General features: G+C 44.6%; 1 protein-coding gene across 1 annotated transcript in view; it reads left to right on the top strand.

The window, feature by feature from the left end:
- Positions 1–21,962, top strand: part of LOC141109828 (transmembrane protease serine 3-like) — a 58,431-nt gene that overhangs the window by 6,386 nt on the left and 30,083 nt on the right. Inside the window, exons 2-6 of the mRNA XM_073601092.1 lie at positions 907–960; positions 6,140–6,254; positions 8,108–8,245; positions 10,910–11,053; positions 15,917–16,061. Coding sequence (XP_073457193.1) covers positions 907–960; positions 6,140–6,254; positions 8,108–8,245; positions 10,910–11,053; positions 15,917–16,061 — 596 coding nt within the window. The remainder of the gene's footprint in view (positions 1–906; positions 961–6,139; positions 6,255–8,107; positions 8,246–10,909; positions 11,054–15,916; positions 16,062–21,962) is intronic.

The raw sequence follows: 21,962 nt of genomic DNA, 5'->3' as shown, positions 1-21,962 counted from the left end.
TTACTGTATATTCTCAGAAGTTTCTGACACAGATCAGCCCCCTGCTGTAGCCGCTCATCTTCTGATTGCTGCAAAGTTACAATGTTGCAATCTGATCACTGGCTGAGAAAAGCAGGTTGATTGTTTTTTACCTCAGCCTAGGCAAAGTCAACAGATTGAAGCCCACAAATGGCTTTTTTAACAATAAAAGGTGGAGCCCTTTAAAAGAAACAATATTGTTGCTGCACAATGTGACATGTCAGGAATCTATTCATGCAGACTTGTAAAGCTACTGGAAGGTCCACTTTATTCAAAAAGTAAACACGTGATGCTGCTTTAGATACACTGTATACTATTACATTCTGACACATGTAGGTCTCTTAGGTCTTAGTGCAAAATCTGGTGCAGCTCTGTATAGTAACCAATCAGCTTTCAGGTTTTATTGTCAAAGCTTAAAGCGGAGCTCCCCCCCCCCCCCCGAAAGGTGCCAAATCTGTCAGCGGAGGGGGGGAGAGGTAAATTTTCATTTTGGAACAAGCTGAGGTTAGAAGCTGATTGGCTACCATGCACAGTTTAACCATTTGTCGACCAGCTGTCATCATTATATTGCGGCAGGTCGGCACGATCCGTCGTAGCTATACGTCGGCTCGTGGGATCAGGATAGCAGGCGCACAAAAAAATAAAAACCGCAGAGGCGATCAAATACCACCAAAAGAAAGCTCTATTTGTGGGGAAAAAAAAGACATCAATTTTGTTTGTGTGCAGCGTAGCACGACCGCGCAATTGTCAGTTAAAGCGACGCAGTGCCGAATCGCAAAAAATGGCCCAGTCAATCAGCAGCCAAATCTTCCAGGGCTCAAGTGGTTAATAAATCAACCCCATTGTATAATATATGTATAATTATATTTTTAATTTTTTTATTTATAGGTATCAAAACGAATCTCTGTATTTGACATTTTTCCAGAAAGCAACAGAGATCAGGTGAGTTAAAAAAAAGAACTCTCATTATGATTTTTATTTTACAGGTTTGTACCCTATGCAGTACTCTAGATATGACGCCTGACCTCCTCCCCTCTGCTCCTTCCACTGCCGATCTGCCAACGGCTATGAAGGAGACGGCTGATTTATAGCTGAAGCTTGTTTGGGCTCTGAGCTCTTTCCTGAGACAAGCAGCAACAAGAGGAATGCAGAGGCCGATGACACCCCCCCCCCCCCCCATTCTGCATTCCTCTTGCCATTGCATGTCTCAGGATTGTGTTCAGAGTCCAGACAAGCTGCAGGTATTAATCAGACATCTCCTTCATAGGTGTTGTTTGATCCAGGAGAGTAACTACAGGGGTCGCAGGCGTTACAATTGGGACCTGGCCCCATGCACCTGGCCCCCCCTGTACACCTGGATAGGAGGAGCGGCAGGGGTGGCATATAGAGGAACCGATCTCCTCCTGCAGCTGCTGAAGACCTGCTTCTCCGCCTCTTCTTCCTGCAGACATTCAGCGGCTGCAGGAGGAAAATGGAGGGGATCGATTACTCTATATGCTGCCCCCGCCACCCCTCCTATCCTGCTTTCTCTTGTTTCTTCTGCCCCCGGGCCCCTGTTTTCTCCCCTGACCCCCTTTTGCCCCCCCTGCAGCTCTGACGGCTTCCCCCTCCCCTCTCCTGCCAGCTGCTGGGGGGGATGTGTCAGGATGGAGAGCAGGGAAGGGGCAGGTAAATGTCATTCCTTTTCTGAATGCACAGAGTCAGAAATCAGTACTGATCACTGACTCTGTCCATTCATAACTCAAGCATAGTAAACTGTCGGTTGGTATTGCAGTGGTGAAGAGCATTTGACCATCCTCATGTTACATGAAAAGATGACCAGTGTACTTCATGACTTCCATGCTAAGTTCCTCAAAGTGTGGAATCCTTATACTCTCCCTGCTCTGCCCCCAGCCAGCTTGGGTATTCTGGACCATTCTAATATACCACCTAACCCGCAGGCCCCAAGCTCTTTTCCTGTCTAAGTCTACACCTCCTCCTTTTCCATTCTTATCTTGTCTGTTTCTCCTCCTCTCTTCTGGCCTAATTCTACATCTCCCTTTTCTCTTTCCTCCATCTCACCTTCGTTCTCCCCACTTCACCCTTTCCCACCCTATCCATTTTTTTTTTGTTTGTTTTGATTTTTTTTTGTGTTTGGTTCTGTTTTGTTTGTTTTTTTTTTGTTATATTTTTTTTGTCCTTTTTGATTTGTCTGTTACTATTACCATGTCTTGAACCTCCGAGTCCAGTTACTCGTTCCCACTTCCTGCTCTGTCGTCGGATGCTTTTACTGTTTGCCTTTACATTTCGAAAAATATTTTGTTTGTATTACCATGAAAAGTGATGTTTTGTTCCCCTGTGTGGGACCACGCAGCCTTCCTTTTCTTCAAGCCTGTATTCTGGGATTGTTTTTCTCAATAAAAATGGTTGTACCAGAATAACTTCATACCAGGCTCAGAAACAGTTAACAAAACTTTACTCAGAAGTTGCAACAGTACAGTTCTTCCACTTTCAAGTCCCTAACCGACTATTCCTCAGCTGCCCAGGCATACCTTTACAGGTAGAAGTCCATGCTGGCGAGATCCTTAATAGATAGGCTCCCGTGGGATGGTGTTGATAGGAGGTTACATCCTCGGCTGGCCTGGACTTTCTTTCCTTTTCCCATGTGGTCCCTGAGCTCAGCCTTCCTCCCCTGATTTATATGCTGACAGCATGGTGGTCAGAACCCAAAAGGTCAGAGAAACCGACAGACCTGAAGCTTAACCCTTCCCTAGCCTTAGCAGTTTATACTCTCTAGCTTCAAAAATCCTACAGGCAGGTAGGCACCTGGCTACAAGCTTTAAAGAAGAATGTTATTAAAACCAGCAACTGTGAAGACATTGAACACTTTTATCAGGATTATGCAACGTAGAAGTGTATGATGTGCAGGAACCATCAATGGCAAACCACCATTGTAATGGAAAAGCAAAGGAAATGTGACTTTATAGGTGCAAATCAATTGAAAAAGATATCAAATATAGTATATAAAAAATTATTTTATTTTGAGGAGCAAAATAAGAATTCATTCATTAAAAGAAGGGAAAAAAAGGCTGATACAGTAATTGCTAGTAGTAACTGATTACAATCAACAACGCAGCAATAAATGATGGACTTCCCAACATGTTTCGTCCATATGTCGGGCTTCCTCAGGGGATGCTGGCCGTTTGCAAAGTACAATGCCTTCTATCAAGAAACACAAATAATTGAACATATTAAGTTGATTCAAAATATCATACAGACATTTACATCTAGTATTGTTGTTATACATATGCGTTGATATGTTGGGAAGTCCATCATTTATTGCTGCGTTGTTGAAATTGTAATCAATTGTACTTTTTTTTTGTACTTTTCCATTATCTAATTCCGGAATGCGGTGCTAAAAATCTATTGGTGTGTTTGTGCTCATAAAAACCTTTCTAAACCACCATTGTAGGCAACAAATGTCCTGCAATGACCCTCTTGGCTATCAATCTGTACCGGTTTTATATCAGCAAACTGTAAATAAGCAATATAAACCATATAAAAGGCAGAAGAAAACACATCTCTGTTATGAAAATGTGTGTTTGGAGCTCAGAAACTTCTTATCTCACATTCCCATCAGTGACAATAAAACAAGAGGGAATGTAGTAAAAGCGGGTGACTCGACCCTGGAGTGGCATTTCAGTGTTGGATGCAGTCAAGTGTTTTTTTTTCAGAAATATTCGATCTGTATGTACATCTGCTCGCAGATTTGAGAGGGTGGCTTGCCTGTCAGATATAACCTGACCACCCCCAGGCGCCTGCATTTAGACAATTACAAGGGGTGCAGGGGTGCAAGTGGAGGAGAGAGGACCTCCGGCCCTTGGTGTAACTGCCATTCCGTCTTGTTCTCTTCTATGAGCTCACATAACATCCTGAGTAGAATCACCCTCCTGACTCCTGTGTCTTGTGACAGTCAGACAACTGTTGAACCTCACTCTTCTTGACTTGACTCCAGTGTGGCCAGTTGATGGCACTAGGAAAGAGGCAGATTGCAGTGTTGCTATTGGCTAAGTCAAGGCATGAAGAGACATAGCTAGCCACTGTATAACACTGTTTCCTCTCCCATCACACTTGCTAAGGAATGGGCCACTCATCCATAATGTAGTGTAGTGTCGATATTTTCACAGTTTATCTTTTCTACAGACCTTAAACTGGCGGGAGAAAATAAGCTTTTCTGTAGAAATACAGATGATTGACACCCAGCACTTACATGTGATGAGAAGGGAGCAGCTTGCTATGTGGAGCCCCCCTTCATTTAGAAACAATGCTCCAGGGGCAGCTGCCCCTCCTGCCCCCCCTAGCTTTGATATATTGCAGTTACCAGTCTGTAGATAAGGTGGCTGCATTTGTTTTCTTTTTCTTATTTACCGGTAATTGCAATATTGTTCTGATGATCCTGCCATTGATACACTTCCTATCTAACAATGACAATGCTTACTCTCTGCACTGTATCTATAGAGGAGCAGCATTGTGAACCTATACTAAGAAGCTTGTTAAACCTGGAGGAAATCTTTTTGTCTTCATCTCTATATAGAGTTGCCACCTCATCCCTTTAAACTCGTACACCTTTGAATTACACAGGTTTTGAGGCTAATTAAATGCAGATAAGGCACCAAGTGAGTTTAATTACCACCTTAATCAGCCACAGAACCTGTGTAATTAATATGTGTTCGGGTTTAAAGGGATGAAGTGGCAACCACATCTCTATACCATAGGAGGAAGGTGTCTTGCAGGGTTTTTGTTTTTTGGAGGTTTACAACCTCTTTAAACCTACAGGGGGTAGGTTTAAAGAGTTTGTAAACCTAAAAAAAAACCCAAAAAAAACCCTGCAGGACAAAGGCATAATGAGCTAGTATGCATGGCATACTAGCTCATTATGAAATACTTACCTTAGAACGATGCCCTGAATCGGTGCTGGCACACAGAGTACACGGCCGACATCTTTCACCGGAGTTACTTCCGGGTTCGCGGGCCCCAGTGCTGTGAATGTCCAGAGCCGCGATGATGTCACACCCACCGGTCATGGCACGGGCTCTGAAGAAACGGCACCAGCGAGCCGTTTCCGCAGTGCGCATGCGCCGATGACATCGGCAAAAGCGTATATAGTGAAAATCTCCTAAACTGTGCAAGTTTAGGAGATATTTACAGTACCTACAGGTAAGCCTTATTATAGGCTTACCTGTAGGTACAGGTGGTGTAACAGAGTTTACAACCACTTTAAGTCGTAATGTACTAATATGCACATACTAGCACATTATGATAGGCTTACCTGTACACAGAGCCCTCCAGCGCAGCGCTATCACAGCCTTCCTTATGGATTCGCGGGCACTGGCTGTATGAGTGGCTGAAGCTCTGATGACGTCACTCCCGCGCATGCGTGTGGGTGCCCTCAGCTCTGGCACAGAGCTCTGAAGGTCCAGCACGGTATGCCATCCTTTCAGAGTACATGTGTCGGTGACGTAAAACACAAGCACAGCAGCCAATTGCAGAGCCCCTTAGGTGTGAACCTAGCCTAACACAGGAACAAGCCGTGTCTGGTCACAGGTCACAGGAGCTGATGACCACTCAGCAAAGACCTTGAGCCTTGCACTACTTTAAATAGGCCACTAGGCACCAGAAGTCCAATCAACGTGCATGCTAATGAGGCTGAACACGCTCAGGCGCCTAAGCGTAAACACCCTGACATGCGTATGGCCCTAATTCTGCATACAGCTCTGCTGGCTGTTCTGTGCGAATGCACAGTTCTTCTGGCAGGAACATGACCACAGGTTTCCTGACAGTCTTAATGGTCAGGAGGGGTCATAGAAGAAAAGAGACCAAATCTGGGGAAATGTGCATGTATTGCCGAGATAACTGAATATGTTTTTTTTTTTCATCTTGCCCAGACATACATTATAAGTAGCCACAAATTAACTTAACAATGAACTAAAATCAAGCTTGCAGTTACAGTGACTGTATGGGCAGGAGGGGGCGGTAAATAAACCCGTAGCACTCGTTTGCCAAGTGACTTATCACCAGACTGATCCAACCTTATCTTTAATGATCTCTTTTCTATCTTACGTTGTTGTTGTTGATTTTCCAGAATGGGAATAATCCAAGCAGAAGTGGAGAGGAAAGTGTGGCGGAAGGCTGTGCCACACTGCCGGTGGATGAAGCTGGTGTGATCATCTCAACCGCTACCGAACAGCAAAATCGGAGTAAGGAGACTATGGGGGTGACATAGGGGACAGTCTCATTAGAATCTATGGGGTAACCCTTCTAACTGATATTTATGGACCTTTAAAGCTGAACACAAAATTTTTCCTGTTGCGGTGTCATCTGATCCCATCTGATCAAAGTTTTTAACTCTTTCCCATGCTATTAAAAAAATATATGTGTGTGGCTACACATGTGGATGTGGAAACCTTGCAAAAAGACCTGAACAAATTAATGGGGTGGGCGACTACGTGGCAAATGAGGTTCAATGTAGAAAAATGTAAAATAATGCATTTGGGTGGCAAAATTATGAATGCAATCTATACACTGGGGGGAGAACCTCTGGGGGAATCTAGGATGGAAAAGGACCTGGGGGTCCTAGTAGATGATAGGCTCAGCAATGGCATGCAATGCCAAGCTGCTGCTAATAAAGCAAACAGAATATTGGCATGTATTAAAAGGGGGATCAACGCAAGAGATAAAACGATAATTCTCCCACTCTACATAACTCTGGTCCGGCCGCACCTGGAGTATGCTGTCCAGTTCTGGGCACCAGTCCTCAGGAAGGATGTACTGGAAATGGAGCGAGTACAAAGAAGGGCAACAAAGCTAATAAAGGGTCTGGAGGATCTTAGTTATGAGGAAAGGTTGCAAGCACTGAACTTATTCTCTCTGGAGAAGAGACGCTTGAGAGGGGATATGATTTAAATTTACAAATACTGTACTGGTGACCCCACAATAGGGATAAAACTTTTTCGCAGAAGAGAGTTTAATAAGACTCATGGCCACTCATTACAATTAGAAGAAAAGAGGCTTAACCTTAAACTACGTAAAGGGTTCTTTACTGTAAGAGCGGCAAGGATGTGGAATTCCCTTCCACAGGTGGTGGTCTCAGCGGGGAGCATTGATAGCTTCAAGAAACTATTAGATAATCACCTGAATGACCGCAACATACAGGGATATGTAATGTAATACTGACACATAATCACACACATAGGTTGGACTTGATGGACGTGTGTCTTTTTTCAACCTCACCTACTATGTAACTATGTAACTATGTACACACATGTGCTGTGGAGGAGGTGTGGCTACATGAAGGTGCTGGGAAGGAGGTGTGGCTACACACAGGTGCTGGGGAGGAGGTGTGACTACAGACATGTGCTGTGGAGGAGGTGTGGCTACATACAGGTGCTGGGGAGGAGGTATGGCTACACACAGGTGCTGGGGAGGAGGTGTGGCTACACACAGGTCCTGGGGAGGAGGTGTGACTACACACAGATGCTGGGGAGGAGGCGTGGCTACAAACAGGCACTGAGGAGGAGGTGTGGCTAGACACAGGTGCTGGGGAGGAGGTGTGCCTACACACAGGCACTGAGGAGGTGAGGCTACACACAGGCGCTGAGGAGGAGGTGTGGCTACACACAGGCGCTGAGAAGGAGGTGTGGCTACACACAGGTGCTGGGAGGAGGTGTGGCTACACACAGGCGCTGACAAGGAGGTGTGGCTACACACAGGCGCTGAGGAGGAGGCGTGGCTACACACAGGCACTGAGGAGGCGTGGCTACACACAGGCACTGAGGAGGTGTGGCTACACACAGGCACTGAGGAGGAGGCGTGGCTACACAAGGCACTGAGGAGGAGGCGTGGCTACACACAGGCACTGAGGAGGAGGTGTGGCTACACACAGGTGCTGAGGAGGAGGTGTGGCTACACACAGGTGCTGGGGAGGAGTGGCTACACTAAGATGCATTTTTTTTATAATAAAAAGAGATAATCCTGGTGTCTCACATTATCGCATGTTAACGTTTAGTTAAGCTTAGTTTTTTTTCTCTAATATTACTTTTAACTCTTTCAGATGTCTTCAGTTGTGAAAGTCTTTGCAATTCAGAGGAGAAGCTGTCTCTGTGTTCTTTACACCATGCGTCAAGAATCCTCGTTGCCATTTCCATCATCGTATCAATCGTTGCAATATCCTTGTCCATCCTTCTCCTTGGTAAGTCACACTAGGATATACAGTATTACCTCCTGATGGCTGTCCTGTCCTCTGCATTGTACTGGTCTAATCAGAACAACCAAACCAGCAATATCCATGATCTTCTGGGTGCACCAATCAGGGGAAGTGGTGCAATGAGGGATATCTCGCACCTTGCTTCCTGGACTCCATTCCTGACTCAGATTGCACCTCTTCCTCTGAGTGGTGCACACAGAAGATCATTGATGCAAAAGGGGAAACTCCGCTTGTCTTCCTCCTACCTACTTTATGTCTGTTTACCTGCGCTGTCTCCATTGTAGGGACCCCAGAGCATTACTTTGCCCAGGGGCCCATGATGCTCTTAAGCCGGCCCTGCTTAAAGGGACAGAGGTGAGTAGGTAGTAATGCAAGGTGCAGAGGTCAGTAGGTGGTAATGCATGATGCAGAGGTCAGTAGGTGGTAATGTGGAGTGCAGAGGCCAGTAGGTAGTAATGCATGGTGCAGAGGTCAGTAGGTGGTAATGCGGAGTGCAGAGGCCACTAGGTAGTAGTGCATGGTGCAGAGGTCAGTAGGTGGTAATGCGGAGTGCAGAGGCCAGTAGATAGTAATGCAGGGTGCAGAGGTCAGTAGGTGGTAATCCATGGTGCAGAGGTCAGTATGTGGTAATGCAGGGTGCAGAGGTCAGTAGGTGGTAATGCGAAGTGCAGAGGTCAGTAGGTAGTAATGCGAAGTGCAGAGGTCAGTAGGTGTTAATGCAGAGGCCAGTAGGGGGTAATGCAGAGGTCAGTAATGAGCAGTGCAGAGGTCAGTAATATGTAATGCAGAGTGCAGAGGTCAGTAATATGTAATGCAGAGTGCAGAGGTCAGTAATATTTAATGCAGAGTGCAGAGGTCAGTAGGTAGTAATGCAGGGTGCAGAGGTCAGTAGGTGGTAATGCGAAGTGCAGAGGTCAGTAGGTCAGTAGGTGTTAATGCAGAGGCCAGTAGGCGTTAATGCAGAGGCCAGTAATATGTAAAGCAGAATACAGAGGTTAGTAGGATCAGTAATAAGTAATGCAGAGTGCAAAGGTCTGTAATAAGTAAGGCAGAGGTCAGTAGGTAGTAATGTCATAATAAAGGTAATCCTGCGCTAAGGCTTAAACAAAAAACACTCATTTCAATAGAAGACAGCAGCACTCACTGTATCTCACATAACCATACAAAAATTAACCATCAAAAAATGTGTTGCGTTAACTATAAAGTGCATAAATAATTCATATCCAATTTCAAATACCCTTAAATAAATAAGAATTCATAAACATATATACAAAATACCAATCCATAAATTGATAAATAAGTGAGTAAATAAATAAGTAGATAAATAGTCCCAAAAATTCATAAAGATCACAGAAGTGAAAAATCAGTCCCATAAAGGTGCAAGAAAAAAAAGTGCTTCATGTGTACATCAGAGAGAATCACCCAGATATTCTTGTGCTCCAGTGATTAACAAACTGTGCTCCGCTAAGAGGGATATTAAAAGCCTCTCAACAGATTCTAAGACCTCTAACAAGAAGGTCTAGCTGTGCTTAATGGAGAAATTCCTTGGTTAGATGGATGGATGGGACAAGCTAAATTCTGGTCTAGAGTCAGCCAGCACACCTAGCAGCCACACGTCTCCACTGTGTACCTCTCAAGCCGTCATCAAACACCATAAGGGAAGCTGTACACTCGCAACAGAAATTGATCCAAGTATTCACATGCAAGAAGGAAGTGGATCGCTCATTGTGCAGTATTAAAGCAAATGTATTAAAATGTATCTACTCACATCACAGAGAAGTAACAATAGCATATCGCATATACAGCATTGTATGCCTCTGCGGACGTGATGAGGTCACTGCTGTAGACTCTGCTCTACGCGTTTTATCCGAACGGATGTCATCACTGTGGCAACTGAGGTTATATGTTTATGAATTTCTATTTATGGGTATATGAAATAGGATATGAATTTTTTTGCACTTTACAGATAGCGCAACACATTTTTTGATGGTTAGTTTGAGTAGGTAGTAATTCAGAGAGCAGAGGTCTGTAATAAGTAATGCAGAGGTCAGGAGGTAGTAAAGCAGGGTGCAGAGATCAGCAGGTAGTAATGCAGAGGGCAAAAGCCAATAATAAGTATTGCCTTTCATCCTTGGAACCCCCGCCATGCCGGCCTGTCTCAGAACTTCTTCCCCTCCTTACATGCAGAGCACAGGGAAGCAGCTGCAAGACATTTAATACCACTTGTTCTGGCGCTGCTCCCCATGACCATTGCATGGCTGCAACTGATGGGTAGATTATGATGGTCAGGTTCCCGATAACATTTTCTTATAGTTTAGCTATAAGTTTTGGTTTATCTGGAGTAAAAGGATCATTTTATATGGGTTGAGGGAATAACATTACACAAATTTCAATATGGCCTCGTGCACACAGGGTGTTAGCTAACCCCCTCCTAAACGCCTTTCCTATTAAGCTCCTATTAAAGCAGCTTTAAAAACATCCAGTGTGCATGAGGCCTAATGTTTCAACATACTGGGATAAGAAATAAAATAAAATAAAAAATATTTGTGTGAAGCATGTATGTGTACAAAAATAGTACAATAGGAACAATGTATTTGCCTTTCTTGCAATTACCAGTAATAATAATGAATACACTTCTGTTGTTTTCAGTGCAGTACTTCTACCAGCCAGCAGTGCAGCGAGCCTGTCCCGACTACCTAGAGAGTTGTGTCCCGTCTTTAAACTGTTCTCTTATCGATGGTGCCAACCCCTGCCCACCAAGCAGGCAGCCAAGCAACCGGACCCTGGTCAGCGGTGAGGAAGCAGATGATGATGATAACAAAGCGGGTTTTTTTAAATATTATTTTTGCATTTTGGTGAGAAAGACTGGTCTGGTAGCATGAATGGAAACCCTGATGAAGATGTTCTTTATTTATTTGCTCCCTTTTGGTCTGTTAAATATACCATTGAAAGCCTTTTGTTTATATCTGTTCGATAAGTATCAAAAAAATACCTGTTGATACTAATTCAAAATTGTGTCCTGCGCACACTGCCTGTGTTATCTCAAGGAACCTAATTAGCCCTCCTGGTTCTTATTTTTGACAACAGAACAATTAGGGTGCATTCACACCTGCAAATGCACCCGCACTCCAATTAGATGCAAGAGCCTTACTGCGGGTTATTTTGATTAGCTGCGTGAGGCTTCACAAAGGGGTGGTGCCAGCCCTGAAATGCGTAGCCACACCCCCCTATGTGACATGTAACGTCACAGCCAAACCCTCTCGGCTAGTGGTCTATTTTGGTTTTGTGCTGCCCTAGGCAAGACAAAAATCAGCCCCCCCCCTCCTATTTAAATCTGTCCAAAATCTTCCTCTTTAAGATCCACCTATTTATCTGTAAGCTCCACCCCCTCCTCTTCCTATTAGAATGGTGAGCTGAGGGTACCAGTATGACTTGGAGCTGCCTGTGTCCCCGGCTGTTATTATTACTGAAGCCCCCAGTTCTCCTTGCCAGCAGGCAGACTGGTGGACGCCCCTCTGGGGAGGTGCAGAAGAACACGGCATGCAGCTCTGAGGCATAGGGGGGTCGTACAGATGGGTGCACACCGTATCACTGTAAGTCGGGACTTTTACGAATGTAAAGTGGGTGCATTGGTATACCGTTCTTGTCACTCTCAGGGTCTGATGAGGAAGCTGCAGCTGTTCACAGTAAACATCTGCAGCTTCCTCATCAGACCCTCATCAGACCCTGAGACATGATTCATCCAAGTGCCACATATTAGGAGCTTCTCTGCAGTCCTTGTATTGTCCCTTCTACCTGGGGGTGGTGCAGACCCCTGAAAAATGCTGCCCAAGGCAAATGCCTTGTTTGCCTTGCAGTAGATATGCCCCTGCTCCCGACAGCAGCAGCCGGTGGACCTGAGCCCAAGGTAGCTGGCCGAGATACCCTGGAAGCCACCGAGCTACATCCGAGCCTGCTTAAGTTCCACACTGGATGACAGCATCAGCCATATACCAGCAGCTTCCCAGTGCAGCTCTGCACCTTCCAGCCGCTCTATTGCCGAACTCTGCACTACCCCGTGGCTCCACAGAAGGCTTGATTCTAATGATAGGCAGTTTATTCTTCTTATACAAAGTGCATTTTAACCCTACTTACTGTTTTTAATAAATACTCTACACTTAGATGTTGGCGCCCTCTTCTGTTCTTTTTAAATGTGTGCAATAGGTTACCCAAGACCATATTTAAGGAGCTGCAAACATCCGCTATTTTTCCAAGTGACATTATGAATTGACTTATCAACATAGCAATATAGTTGTTTTGTATTTCTCATTCATAGGGAGGCAGCCACTCGCATGTAATCTCTCATGCAGTGATCACATGTGAGCGATCAGCCCTGGACACAGGCAGTCTGCATCCAGGGCCGATTGCTTGCGGATGATCGCTACGTAAGCAATTGCATGGGAGTGGCCGCGATTAGCTGCAGGAGCCGTCAGCCTCCAATTGCTCTTAATGGGGCTGCCCCTCGATGCTGTTTGCAGGATCCCCCCCCCCGCTGGGGTTCTTGCTTCTAATCAGAGTGCAGGTGCATTAGCAGGTGTGAACGCAACCTAATTGTTCTGTTGTCCAAGATAAGACCCAGGAAGGCTAATTAGGCTCCTTGAGATGACACAAGAAGTGTTACCCTAGGTTTTTTACATTCAATTGGAGTTGCAGGTGAGAATGCACCCTTTTTAAGATTTAAGTAAGATTTGAGTAGCTTTTTTAGTATTTCTTTGTATGTGTGCGCTATTCTCGGTGGTTTTATTTGTATATTGGTATTTATAGCAGCACCAGCTTTAGAAATGCATGTTTAGGGTCTGCCCCCCCCCCCCCAACCCTTTGTTTGCTTATAGGTGGAGGGTTTGAGTAGTTTATCAAAAGGTGCTGGACAGGGCTGACACCACTTGCCATATGCTAACAAGACTTATGCCCCGTACACACGATCGGACTTTCCGACAACAAAACCGCAGATTTTTGTTGGCTCCAACTTGTCTTGCATACACACAGTCACACAAATGTTTGGCCAACAATTACGAACGTAGTGACGTACAAGACGTATGTGATATTTCCATTACGAACGCTAGTTTTACAAGACCCAGCGATTGATTCCGAGCATGCGTGGACTTTTGTGCGTCGGACTTGTGTACACACGATCGGAAAGTCCGACAACAAACATTTGTTGGTGGAAAATGTGAAAACCTGCCAGCCAACATTTGTTGGCGGAAAGTCCTACAAACGAATGTCCGATGGAGCGTACACTTACGCCAACAAGCGCACATCCAACATGTGTTGTCAGAAAATCCGATCGTGTGTATGCGGCATAAGAGTGTATTTCTGGCAGATCACCGTGTATTTTGCTGTACTTGCAGGGTTATTTAAAGGGACAAAACATGGAAAAATATATATAACCAAAAAAACTGCGCTGGCAACGAGAAATTATATGGTAAAAATGAGAACGTGTCAAACCAAATGAGAACCCAAATAAAAAAATGTGGGATCAAAATAAATAAAATGTTGATATCAAAGATAAATGAGGTAGGATATATACCTAGCACACCACACTATGCATATAATGAAACATGCACAAAAGCATTAAAAAACATAACTCATAATAGCATGTATAATGTGTACATAACATACATGTGCAACAGTGAAGTGATATGGGTAGACCTATCACTACCCCAAAACCAAAAAATGAGATAAGGGTGTGAGCATATATAAAGTGTACATAATATACATGTGCAACAGTGAAGTGATAAGGGTAAACCTATCACTGCCCCCAAAATCAAAAAAATTGGGATATGGGTATGAGTGCTCACCTATTTTAACAGACACCAATATAAATGACACTGATGAGATCTTCTGAAAAGATGCTGCATGAATTAATAAAAAAGTCACCAATAACAAAGGTTACAAACTAGAGGTGTTAGGTTGAATGGCAAACTCCCATAGCGGAAACAGTAAACAGACTCCCAGCCAACCTCTCCGTATAGTATGCAGAGCAAGCGGTGAACTAATGCTGGAAAAACCCGGAAGGAGCCTTTGGAGGACCTCAGAAGCTCGCGTTCCACACAGAAGGAAAGAAAAGAAAAGGTATATGGTGTAAAACCTTAGGGTACCAAGGGTCACCTGCGCATATTATGCGCTACTCACGGGACCGCGATGTAAAGCAGGCAATCAGATGCTAGGTTGGTTCGCCGCTGGCCAGCGTGCTAGGTTGGTTCGCCGCTGGCCTGCTTTACATCCCCTGGAGCGGGTGGAACGCACGCTGGCCAGCGGCGAACCAACCTAGCATCTGATTGCCTGCTTTACATCGCGGTCCCGTGAGTAGCGCATAATATGCGCAGGTGACCCTTGGTACCCTAAGGTTTTACACCATATACCTTTTCTTTTCTTTCCTTCTGTGTGCAACGCGAGCTTCTGAGGTCCTCCAAAGGCTCCTTCCGGGTTTTTCCAGCATTAGTTCACCGCTTGCTCTGCATACTATACGGAGAGGTTGGCTGGGAGTCTGTTTACTGTTTCCGCTATGGGAGTTTGCCATTCAACCTAACACCTCTAGTTTGTAACCTTTGTTATTGGTGACTTTTTTATTAATTCATGCAGCATCTTTTCAGAAGATCTCATCAGTGTCATTTATATTGGTGTCTGTTAAAATAGGTGAGCACTCATACCCATATCCCAATTTTTTTGATTTTGGGGGCAGTGATAGGTTTACCCTTATCACTTCACTGTTGCACATGTATATTATGTACACTTTATATATGCTCACACCCTTATCTCATTTTTTGGTTTTGGGGTAGTGATAGGTCTACCCATATCACTTCACTGTTGCACATGTATGTTATGTACACATTATACATGCTATTATGAGTTATGTTTTTTAACGCTTTTGTGCATGTTTCATCATATGCATAGTGTGGTGTGCTAGGTATATATCCTACCTCATTTATCTTTGATATCAACATTTTATTTATTTTGATCCCACATTTTTTTATTTGGGTTCTCATTTGGTTTGACACGTTCACATTTTTACCATATAATTTCTCGTTGCCAGCGCAGTTTTTTTGGTTATATATATTACTCTAAGTCTAGCACTTTTTGTTTCTGCTGCTGCAACAGGCTAGTCCGATTAATATTCTATCACTCATTAATTGCGAGCGCTGGTTTTTATGTATATATAAAACATGGAAAAAGGCGCCTGTATTACAGAGCAGTCCCGGAACAAGGTCATCTAGCGCCCAGGACAAATATGCTAAATGGCGCACCCTCCCCCAAAAATGTATGAGCTTTTTGTGTCAGCAAAAATCCGCTCCCTTCCCTCCAAAAAAATGTGAGCACTGATCTGCACGATTAGCCCCAAGCATAAATTCCCTTTGCAAGCCAAAATTCTCCCCAAATAAAAATTCCCCCTTTTCCAGTACCCCTGTCAGCTTGTAGGTAGTCATTCTCTAAGGAGCACCCCCACCACCATATGATTCTACAGCACCCAAGGCAGCCGTCCCTCCTGCACACCCCTTTATCAGGCCCTGTTACAGAGGTATAGCATTTTGTAATTCTTATTTTTTTTTTTAATTATTTTTTATTATTCTGAATTGACATGCACCAGACAAATATAACAGTCTCTGGCTATGTTGTCAGAATACAGAAATCCAGTGCTGCTGCTGACCGGACACTCACTGCTACAGGTGTACAGCGCTCACGCCAGCCGCTATTACACCGTGTGTCACCAGGGCTGGAAGACCTCCCATGGTTGGACGGTGTGCAGAGAGCTGGGCTTCAACAGGTACTCAGTGCGTCTCTGTCTGTGTGATCCTACAACATCTGAATGCAATGTTCCTGTTAGATAAGATTTTCCATGGAATTTAGTCATTCTTTCTATTTGGATTTGTCTTTGTAAATTCTCCCAGGAATATTCGATAGAGCAAAGTATTTATAAAGTTTGGTAAGGCCCGGATTTTCCAAGTTTTGCTTTTTCCTTTGGCTTGTAGCAGAATGGTGCCCACGGATATTGTGGAAAGCTGAGGTTTTGGTGTTGCCCCCTTTAACCTTGCTGACCTAAGCACTGGCCCACTTGCTCCATATTGGTACATAGAGCTCTGGCCGTGCACATATTCATCTTTCATCAAACATCTTATCATTTAAAGCGGTATTAAACCCAAAATGTAATATATTGCAGCTTAACAATCCTCAGATGTGGTGGCTGCATCAGTTTTCTTTGTTTTTTCTCCCCCTGTTTTCACCTGGTGATTTGACCAGTAATACACCTCCTTTATTAATGAGACACAACTCTGGAGGAATGAGAACAGGAGGCACAGCAGGCAGCTGCATTGTCAGTTTAGGGGAGGGGGAGTGTTTAATGCGTTGTCAGATTTAGATACAAAAACGAATTAAAGCCAAGCGCCAGCTCACACGCTATAATCGGTTACAGCCATAGGCATGCACACAGGGTGTGACAGATGTGCCTGGGCACACCCTAATCACCCTGTGCGGTGCAAATTCCCCCTGCTGCTCAGAACCCCCCCCCAATGTCTCCGTCTCCCCTCTCCTATCCTGCCAGCTCCTGCAGGTGTCTTGCCGAGAAAGTTCCCCCGGTGGATAAGGACCCCCCTGTACTGCGCATGCGCTGCACTTGCGCAGTACAAACTACTATGGTGATGCCAAAAATTGCCAAACATAAACAGCTGTGAGTGAACTCTACACCGCGCATGCGCAATTAACATGACATTCTACCAAACTATGCTGCACGCTCCTGATGCTCGTGCTACTTTGCAAGGTGTGGCTCTATTATTACTGTTATATCATCTAAGCAAGGGGCGGGTCTATTATTACTGTTATATCTGTATGCACCCGCCCCTTACACGATATAACAGTAATAATAGACCGGCCCCTTGCAGAGTAGCATGAGCATCAGGAGCGTGCGGCATCATCTGGTACAATGTCATGTTAATTCTGCATGCGCGGTGTATAGCTCACTCACAGCTCTTTATGTTCGGCAATTTTCGCCAGCTCCTCGGCAGAGTACGCAGGGGAATCAGCACAGAGCACTTCCCATTAATTCACTGTTCAGTGCAGCTGAGGTTGCAGAGAAAGGGACTGGGGAATCTCTGTTCTCAGTCCCTTTCTCTGTCCTAAAAGTGAGACATCAGGGGTCTGTTTGGACCCCTGATATTTCAGCAAAGCCCCCCAAAAGGGCTCCTAAAAATGTTTTAAAAAAAGAATAGATAAAATTGTAAATAAAAAAAAATATTAAAAATAAAAAACTGACACCGTCCACTGCCCTACTGACACTAATCTCTGCCTTAATGACACCATCCACTGCTATACTGACACCATTAAAATTGCACCTTTGAGAATCCTGTGTCCTTCTTATAGCAATATGCTAAACTCATACCGTGGCAGGGCTTCACATTGTCACAATCTCTCTCTCTCTCTCTCTCTCTCTCTCTCTCTCTCTCTCTCTCTCTCTCTCTCTCTCTCTCTCTCTTTAGATATATATTCATTATATGTGTATGTGTGTGTGTGTGTGTATATATATATATATATACATTATCTCACAAAAGTGAGCACACCCCTCACATTTTCTAAATATTTTATTATATCTTTTCATGTGACAACAATGAAGAAATGACACTTTGCTGAGTGCACAGCTTGTATAACAGTGTAAATTTGCTGTCCCCTCAAAATAACTGAACACACAGCCATTAATGTCTAAACCGCTGGCAACAAAAGTCAGTACACCCCTAAGTGAAAATGTCCAAATTGGGCCCAATTAGCCATTCCCGGTGTCATGTGACTCGTTAGTGTTACAAGGTCTCAGGTGTGAATGGGGAGCAGGTGTGTTAAATTTGTTGTTATCACTCTCACTCTCTTATACTGGTCACTGGAAGTTCAACATGACACCTCATGGCAAAGAACTTTCTGAGGATCTCAAAAAAAGAATTGTTGCTCTACCTAAAGATGGCCTAGGCTATAAGAAGATTGCCAAGACCCTGAAACTGAGCTGCAGCACGGTGGCCAAGACCATACAGCGGTTTAACAGGTCAGGTTCCACTCAGAACAGGCCTCGCCATGGTCGACCAAAGAAGTTGAGTGCAAGTGCACAGTGTCATATACAGAGGTTGTCTTTGGGAAATAGACGTATGAGTGCTGCCAGCATTGCTGCAGAGGTTGAAGGGGTGGGAGGTTAGCCTGTCAGTGCTCAGACCATACACCGCACACTGCATCAAATTGGTCTGCATGGCTGTCGTCCCAAAAGGAAGCCTCTTCTAAAGATGATGCTGAAGACAAGCAGACTAAGGACATGGTTTACTGGAACCATGTTCTGTGTTCTGATGAGACCAAGATAAACTTATTTGGTTCAGATGGTGTCAAGCGTGTGTGGCGGCAACCAGGTGAGGAGTACAAAGACAAGTGTGAATTGCCTACAGTCAAGCATGGTGGTGGGAGTGTCAAGATTTGGGGCTGCATGAGTGCTGCCGGCACTGGGGAGCTACAGATCATTGAGGGAACCATGAATGGCAACATGTACTGTGACATACTGAAGCAGAGCATGATCCCCTCCCTTCGGAGACTGGGCCGCAGGGCAGTATTCCAACATGATAACGACTCCAAACACTCCTCCAAGACGACCACTGCCTTGCTAAAGACACTGAGGATAAAGGTGATTGACTGGCCAAGCATGTCTCCAGACCTAAACCCTATTGAGCATCTGTGGGGCATCCTTAAATGGAAGGTGGAGGAGTACAAGGTCTCTAACATCCACCAGCTCCGTGACGTTGTCATGGAGGAGTGGAAGAGGACTCCAGTGGCAACCTGTGAAGCTCTGGTGAACTCCATGCCCAAGAGGGTTAAGGCAGTGCTGGAAAATAATGGTGGCCACACAAAATATTGACACTTTGGGCCCAGTATGGATATTTTCACTTAGGGGTGTACTCACTTTTGTTGCCAGCGGTTTAGACATTAATGGCTGTGTGTTGAGTTATTTTGAGGGGACAGCAAATTTACACTGTTATACAAGCTGTACACTCACTACTTTACATTGTAGCAAAGTGTCATTTCTTCAGTGTTGTCACATGAAAAGATAGAATATATCCGGTATATCTGATCAGCCCCTAACCTGTCCACCTTTAGGAGATCCCTGAAAACTCACTTATTCAGGGAAGCCTATCCCACATCGACCTAACAACCCCCCTCAAATCATTCCCCGCATCTATTACCTTTTGTACCACCACCCCCTCCCTGTAAGCTCTATGAGCAGGGCCCTCCTGTACCTTCTGTTTTGAACTGTACTCTAATTGTGCTAACCCCCCCCTCTACATTGTAAAGCGATGCGTAAACTGTTGGTGCTATATAAATCATGTATAATGATAATAATAATAGAATTAAATATTGTACTCACTTTTGTGAGATACTGTGTGTATGTGTATGTGTGTGTGTGTATATATATATATATATATATATATATATATATATACACAGTGGGGACGGAAAGTATTCAGACCTCCTTAAATTTTTCACTCTTTGTTATATTGCAGCCATTTCCTAAAATCATTTAAGTTAATTTTTTTCCTCATTAATGTACACACAGCACCCCATATTGACAGAAAAACACAGAATCGTTGACATTTTTGATCTAATACAGCCATGAGTCTTTTTGGGAAAGATGCAACAAGTTTTTCACACCTGGATTTGGGGATCCTCTGCCATTCCTCCTTGCAGATCCTCTCCAGTTCTGTCAGGTTGGATGGTAAACGTTGGTGGACAGACATTTTTAGGTCTCTCCAGAGATGCTCAATTGGGTTTAAGTCAGTGAAGCCACTCCTTCATTATTTTAGCTGTGTGCTTAGGGTCATTGTCTTGTTGGAAGGTTGGAAGATAAACCTTCGGCCCAGTCTGAGGTCCTGAGCACTCTGGAGAAGGTTTTCGTCCAGGATATCCCTGTACTTGGCCGCATTCATCTTTCCCTCGATTGCAACCAGTCGTCCTGTCCCTGCAGCTGAAAAACACCCCCACAGCATGATGCTGCCACCACCATGCTTCACTGTTGGGACTGTATTGGACAGGTAATGAGCAGTGCCTGGTTTTCTCCACATATACCGCTTAGAATTAAGGCCAAAAAGTTCCATATTGGTCTCATCAGACCAGAGAATCTTATTTCTCACCATCTTGGAGTCTTTCAGGTGTTTTTTAGCAAACTCTATGCGGGCTTTCATGTGTCTTGCACTGAGGAGAGGCTTCCGTCAGGCCACTCTGCCATAAAGCCCCGACTGGTGGAGGGCTGCAGTGATGGTTGACTTTCTACAACTTTCTCCCATCTCCCAACTGCATCTCTGGAGCTCAGCCACAGTGATCTTTGGGTTCTTCTTTACCTCTCTCACCAAGGCTCTTCTCCCCTGAAAGCTCAGTTTGGCCGGACGGCCAGCTCTAGGAAGGGTTCTGGTCGTCCCAAACGTCTTCCATTTAAGGATTATGGAGGCCACTGTGCTCTTAGGAACCTTAAGTGCAGCAGAATTTTTTTTGTAACCTTGGCCAGATCTGTGCCTTGCCACAATTCTGTCTCTGAGCTCTTCAGGCAGTTCCTTTGACCTCATGATTCTCATTTGCTCTGACATGCACTGTGAGCTGTAAGGTCTTATATAGACAGGTGTGTGGCTTTCCTAATCAAGTCCAATCAGTATAATCAAACACAGCTGGACTCAAATGAAGGTGTAGAACCATCTCAAGGATGATCAGAAGAAATTGACAACACCTGAGTTAAATATATGAGTGTCACAGCAAAGGGTCTGAATACTTAGGACCATGTGATATTTCAGTTTTTCTTTTTTAATAAATCTGCAAAAATGTCAACAATTCTGTGTTTTTCTGTCAATATGGGGTGCTGTGTGTACATTAATGAGGAAAAAATGAAGTTAAATGATTTTAGCAAATGGCTGCAATATAACAAAGAGTGAAAAATGTAAGGGGGTCTGAATACTATATATGTATATGTGTGTGTTTGAGCTTTGGGGTACACACCCTAATGCAATAGGCTGCACACGCTTATGCTTACATCCCTTTTGGGATAAAGCTTTTACAAGAATAAATCAAAGCTGTTCATTTTGAGCACCCCTACCAGTGTTAAAGGAGAAGTCCTGCCTAGGTTCATGTGGCTGGGCTTTTCCTATGGGTTATAGGAGTGCAATTTGTTTTGCACTCCTGGGACCCGTTTTTAGCAGAGAGCGGTCTGAAATCCGCTCTCTGCTGACGTCACTGGATTCAGTCCAGGCACCACATCATCACAACAATAAAGTCTGGATCCGCAAGGTGCCTGGACTGATGCCTGTCTCAGCCTCTCAGTGAGCCGCTGAGAGCCTGAGACAGCCACCCCTCCACAGCTCAGCGATCCAGTGAGCGCGCGGGGGGGGTGCAGAACGGAGAGATGCTGATTGACAGGCAGCAGCTCTCCTCTTGGGGAGCTGAGAGAACTGAGCCATTGGCGGTGTTCAGTGTCTCGGTTCTCAGTGTAGAGACACCGGGGGGGGGGCAGATGCAGCATCGGTCCCATGCTGCATCCACCTAGGTAAGTATAAAAGGGCGGGGGGGAAACATACTTCTCTTTTAAGTGGTTTGTCTTATCCATGTAAACTAACACATTCCGCTGGAAAGCTTGTGCTTTTGAAAAACAGACTTGCTGGCTGGTTCACCA

This window comes from Aquarana catesbeiana, linkage group LG10, assembly GCF_042186555.1.
Source record: "Aquarana catesbeiana isolate 2022-GZ linkage group LG10, ASM4218655v1, whole genome shotgun sequence".
NCBI lineage: Eukaryota > Metazoa > Chordata > Amphibia > Anura > Ranidae > Aquarana > Aquarana catesbeiana.
This window is presented reverse-complemented; position numbering and strand designations above follow the sequence as displayed.